This window comes from Phalacrocorax aristotelis, chromosome 3, assembly GCF_949628215.1.
Source record: "Phalacrocorax aristotelis chromosome 3, bGulAri2.1, whole genome shotgun sequence".
Lineage (NCBI taxonomy): Eukaryota > Metazoa > Chordata > Aves > Suliformes > Phalacrocoracidae > Phalacrocorax > Phalacrocorax aristotelis.
This window is the reverse complement of record NC_134278.1, coordinates 64745404-64751193: the sequence shown is the minus strand read 5'-3', so window position 1 is coordinate 64751193 and position 5790 is coordinate 64745404. Positions and strand designations below refer to the sequence as shown.

General features: G+C 62.7%; 1 protein-coding gene across 1 annotated transcript; it reads left to right on the top strand.

Annotated features, from left to right (window-relative positions):
* Nucleotides 1–4552: 4552 nt before the first annotated feature.
* Nucleotides 4553–5374, top strand: OLIG3 (oligodendrocyte transcription factor 3). Its single transcript, XM_075089867.1, has one exon. The coding sequence runs from the start codon at nt 4553–4555 to the stop codon at nt 5372–5374; it is 822 nt and encodes a 273-aa protein (XP_074945968.1).
* Nucleotides 5375–5790: the final 416 nt, after the last annotated feature.

Genomic DNA, 5790 nt, shown 5'->3' with positions numbered 1-5790 from the left:
TTTCAGCCTGTTCACTTTGGGGATGCCAAAGTGCCAGATGAGGAGGTACCACGGGTCCGAATTACACCGTCGACCTAAATGCAATCCAGTAACACGTCTGGAGCAAAACCAGCGTGCTGGCTAGGGAATCTCGGCTGGCCTCTCTGAAATAAACTGAAAGCCGTTTGGAAACCAGATCTCAGCTCCGGCACCCGGGGCGGTCTCGCACAACCCGCTCGCAGCAGCACTCGGCTCGCAGAAAGCTGGCTGTCTTCCCAGTCTGTCTGATCTGTGGTTCCTAAATAGGATCGACAACTACCTTATTGCGATGCTAACATTTATAACTATTTTTATGCTAAAAACGCGGCTGCCACATGTCCCAGTTAAATTAAAAGCAAGCAGAGGTAGCAAAAACTACTAGCCGTAAACTATAAAAGCTATCAGCCTTCTAATAAACCCACGAGAAAAATACATAATACTGATTTAACCCGTCTTCGTGTCGTGACCCCGATCCTGTGTTGCCGGCCAGGTCAATAAAGTGAAGGGAAGCGCAAGATTTAGTATTATTTCGTAATACCGCCACGCAAGAGAAAAGTACATCCAATTTCCGAACCAAACTCTACGACAATTCAAAATCGGGCGCCGCGTTAAAGCGCAGCCATTAATTAAAACCCGATCTTTGAAAACGCACAATTTCCTTCCCGAGAAGCCTGCAAACCCCAGACCTGTCCCGGGAGCGGCCCGCGGCGGGCAGCCATGCCGTGGGTCTCTGTGCCACGGGCGGGCGGCGTCTCCTGTGGCCGTGGCTGGCGGGGCGCGGGCGGTGCGGGACGCGCCGCACCGGGCAGCCTCTGCGCTCCGGAGAACTTCGCCTTTCCGCAGAAAGAAAACACGTTTCCCTCCCTCACCAGATCCCTCTGCCTCTATGAAAATTGGAATTAAAAGGCGGACAGTGCGTGCCAGTTTGGTGCAGCCACCGCTCAGTTACCACTTTCGCCCTTCTCCTGCGCCCCGATTAGGAAAACATTTGATTTTCTGACTCCCGGGGGTTAATTTCGTTGCTGCCGGCGTCGGGGGTGGCGGGTGGGGGGAAGTTTTGCTGTCGACCGAACCGGGACAGTAGCACGCCCGGAGCTCCTCCGCAGCCCTCTCCGAAACGCCCCCGGCCGGGGCTGAGGGATGGCGACCACTTGCCCGGGTGGCGAGAGGAGGCGGCGGGAGGGCGCAGCCAGCACTCCTCCCGCCTGGCTGCGCCCACCCGCGGCATGTCCCACGCACCGCTCCTCTGCGCCGAGACCTTCCCTTTTTTGCCTTCTTTCTCCACGTTTCTGTCTTTTCTTCTCCTTTTTGGTCGCTTTCTTTCTTCCTTTCTTTCTCTCTTTCTTTTATTCTTTTTTTTTTCCTTTTCCCTTTATTTCCTTCTCCCTCCGCAGCATCCGCAAAGTGAAAGCGGGAAGGCGCACAGCGGGGCGGGCTGGAGGCGCCAGGCAAGGTCAGGAGCAGCAGTCGTGCCAGGGCAGCGCTGCCCTTTGCCGAAACGACTTCCCCGGGGAGGCTCCCTGTGCCTGGGATTTAACCTCGGCTTACTTTTCCGAATCCCTCCTTTGCCCTGAAGCGACCCCGAGCCGAGGCCAGCCGAGGCGAGCCGAGCCCTGCCGCTTCGGTCCCCATCCGCGTCCCGGGAGGCGGATGCCGCGGCCGTGCGGATGGGACTGGCCCGGCCGGCCGAGCCGGGGGCGTCGAGGAGCAGCGACATCGCCGGGAATGGGGAGAGAAGAAATACTCGTAATATGCCTCCGAGCGACCACCTGGCTTTTCCTCCCCGTCCCAGCGCCCGCCCCTCCCCGCCCCGCCGTGCACCGCCGGCCGGTGTCGCCCCCGGCCCCGTCCCGGTGAAGCCCCGGGCCCGCAGGGGAGCGGAGTTCTCCCAGCAGCCCGCCCTGCCGGCGGGGAGGACGGGACCCCTCCTGTTGCTTCCCCCGACGGCGTCCTTTCGCCTTCCTGTTCTCCGTCCCCGTCGGACTCCTCCAACACGAGCTGCGCGTCTCCTCCGGAGCGGGGGGCGCGGGTGGGAGCTGCCGCCCTCCGGGCAGCCTCCGGCCCCGGCCCCGCGGGTTTCCCCCGACCCTGCGCCTTTTCCTGCCGCCCCCCGCCGCCGTCACAGAACCGAGTTTTGATCCTTTGCTTCATCACGGCTCCACGGGAAGGAAGAGCGAAGGGATGGAGCGGGCAGCCTCCGGGAACCCCCCGGGGAGGGTCTCTGCGGGCAGCAGAGGCCGCTCGCAACCCCCACCCCCCCAGGCTGTGCAGTGCGGGGAGCGGCGGCGCCGGGGTCCGCGGGCGCGGAAGGGACAGCGCTGGGGACTCCGGGCCCGGCCACCTTTCCTGCCTGTTTGCCCGGCAAACCTCTCAGCTGGGGGAAAAGTCCGGGTGGGTTTGTGCTTTTCGCGGCAGAAGCGGGATAAACCGAAGTCGCGTCCAGTCCTTTCTGATGTGTTCTCCTAAACTCTTCTTCTTTTCTTTTCTTTTCTTTTCTTTTCTTTTCTTTTCTTTTCTTTTCTTTTCTTTTCTTTTCTTTTCTTTTCTTTTCTTTTCTCTTCTCTTCTCTTCTCTTCTCTTCTCTTCTCTTCTTCCTTTCTTTTCCTTTATTTTCCTTTCCTTTATTTTCCCTTCACACGGAGGGATTAATTGGGAGTGCTGAAATCAGAAGGCTTTCATTTTGCTCAGCAGCCTAAGAACAGATAGACTCAGTCGGGTGAAAGTGTCCCTCTACCCCTGGCTCCTCGCTCTCCTCGGGGCCTGGAGACTCTTTACGGAGGAGCGGGGTCCTGCCGGGGCGGTTTCTCGGTTTCTCCTGGGACCTAGGCGCCTGTGTGGCAGGTGGAAACTCAGCCCGACGGCTCCCCCGGGAAAGCGGGGCCACCCGGGCCGGCTCCGGGAGCGCCGGGACCCGCCCGCCGCGGGTGGCCCCCGCCCCGTCCCCGCTGGCAGCCCCCCACTCACCGCGTAGGCACCGGCGGGGCTGGGACGAGCCGGCGGAGGGCCGCGCTCCCTTCCCTGGGCACGCACAGCCTCGGGCGGGCTGCTCCTGCCCCCCCCAGCCCGGCAGAGCCCCGCAGGAGGCTCAGTCCGCCCCGGGGGCAGAGGCAGAGCTGGTGACACCTGCCCCAGGCTCCCCGCCAGCCCTGTCGGGCAGCGCCCGGACCTGCCTGGCCCCACGCACCCCCACCCCCCGCCTTCCCCGCCCCACCGCCGGCAAGAGAAGGTCCCACCCAGGCTGCAGCCGGTGCCCGGAGCCGGTTTACTTACTGGCGCGAACGCCTGGGGCCGTTCTGCAGCGCTGCCCCCCGGGGCCGGCTCCCTTCCCGCCTGCCTCCGGCCCAGCCTCGAACGCAGCCTCTCGGTCCCGCCGACGGCTGCTCCGGCCGTCCCGCCGCGCCCCGCCACCCCCCCGCCGGGGCCGGTGGCGAGCGGACCCCCGGGGGCCGCCAGCGGCCCCCGATTCGGCCCTCCCGGCCGGCAGCCCCTCCCGCCGCCAAGCACCCCGGCTTGCCGCCGCACCCCGGCTTTCCCCGTTTATTTAAAGGGAGTCGCTGGCCTGGGGGGAGGCGGGTTTCCCAGCGCGCATCTTCCCGCGGAGGCCGCCCGCCGCCCGCCCGAGTCAGCCCGCGTTTAAACAAAGCAGCGACCCAGGTACGAGCCAACTGCGGCCAGCCCGGCCGGGAAGAGGGCCAGCTGGGGCCGCACTGCGAACCCCGGCCGGGGGTCCGGGGGAGGGAGAGGGACAGGAAAACAAAGCGGGGAGCCGCGCCTGGAGCCGGGCAGGCAGCGGGACAGGGGGCGACGGACGTCGTTGTGTGTCGTCCCACCCCGCCGCCACCGGAGCGGGGGGACATCCCCGGGGCTGCTCCTGCCCGCTGCCGCCCGCGGCCGGGGTTTCCCCGCCGTCCCCGAGCGGGCCGGGAGCCCCCCGCAGCCCCTCGCCTCCCTACTGTAGACGGGAGATGCGGGTTTTATATTGGAAATGAGGAGCAGGGGGAGGAGATGGCGCGCACACGGAGCGATGAGTGTGCGGTGTCAATCAGAGGGGTTTTGTGTCTCCTTGACTCCTGATGGTCCGTGGCTGAGGTGTCCCGGGTGGCACCACAATGAATATGAATAGGGGTCCTCGCTAAATGGGACAGTCAAAGCGCACCGCCCTGAATAATGGCACGTCATCCTAACTAGACCATTATACATAGGAGGGCTCCTTTTGTCTCTGCTCTCTGCTGCAGCTCTATAAAAGCCCCTCTTTTCCAGGCTGAGGTTAGTCCAAGCATACACTAACTAGCCATCCTGTAAACAGGCTGAGTAACCGGGGGAGAGAGAGAGAGAGAGAGAGGAGAGGCTGGTGAGAGGGGGGCCGAGGGGCTTTTTTTTCCCTCTTCCTCCAGCATTTCCAGCCCTTCGCTGGCAGAACCTGCCGTCCGTTTCTTTCTTTTTCGTTCCGTTTTCGTTGCTTTTTGAAGGAGAGTTGTCTCGTTCCGCCGCCTCCGGAGCAGGGTAGAGTTTCTTGCTCAGAAGCCCGAATACAATGAATTCTGACTCCAGCTCTGTCTCCAGCAGAGCTTCCTCGCCAGACATGGATGAGATGTACCTGAGAGACCACCACCACCACCACCACCATCACCACCACCAGGACAGCCGGCTCAACTCCGTCTCCTCCACCCAGAACGACCTGGTGCAGAAGATGTCCGGGGAGGGCCTCTCCAGGAACGGCTCCAAGGCCGGAGGGGAAGGCAGCAAGTACAAAATCAAGAAGCAGCTCTCGGAGCAGGACCTGCAGCAGCTGCGGCTGAAGATCAACGGCCGGGAGCGCAAGAGGATGCACGACCTCAACCTCGCCATGGACGGCTTGCGGGAGGTGATGCCCTACGCCCACGGACCCTCCGTGAGAAAACTCTCCAAAATCGCCACCCTCCTGCTAGCCAGAAACTATATCCTGATGCTCACCAGCTCCCTGGAGGAGATGAAGAGGCTGGTGGGGGAAATCTACGGGGGGCACCACTCGGCCTTCCACTGCGGCACGGTGGGACACTCCGCCGGGCACCCGCCCCACGCCGCCGGCAGCGTGCACCAGGTGCACCCCATCCTCGGCAGTGCCTTGTCCTCCGCCAACACCTCCTCCTCCCTCTCTGCCTCCCTGCCGGCCATCGGCACCATCCGGCCCCCCCACTCCCTGCTCAAGACCCCCTCGACCCCCCCCGCCCTGCAGCTCGGCAGCGGCTTCCAGCACTGGGCGGGCTTGCCGTGCCCCTGCACCATCTGCCAGATGCCCCCCCCGCCCCACCTCTCGGCCCTCACCGCCTCCAACATGGCCCGGATCTCGGGGGAGACCAAGGACCTCCTGAAGTGACTCGGCGGGACCCCCCCGGGCCTGCGCGGAGCCGGCGCTCCCACGGGCGGGGAGGGGGCTGCGGCCGGGACACCCCCCACCGCGCCACGGACGGACTTGCTCCCGCTGCCCCCCCCCCCCCCCGCCAAACCCCCTGTAACACGGGATTAGTGTAGTAAGGACCTTGCAAAGGTAATGTGTTAGCCGGCTCCTCGGGCGGTGTTTTTTTATTATGCTAAACCGGAAAAAAAGCGCCCCTGTTGTAAAAAGAATAATAATAATAATAATAAATAATAATAATAATAATAATGCCGCCGATGGTGATCAAATATAAATAACTCCTTAAAATGGATGCAAAAGAAAAAAAAAAAGACATGGTTGTCATTGTAGTGTTCGCAGCTACTCAGAGACGATGAGATCGGTTTGGGGCTTCTCCT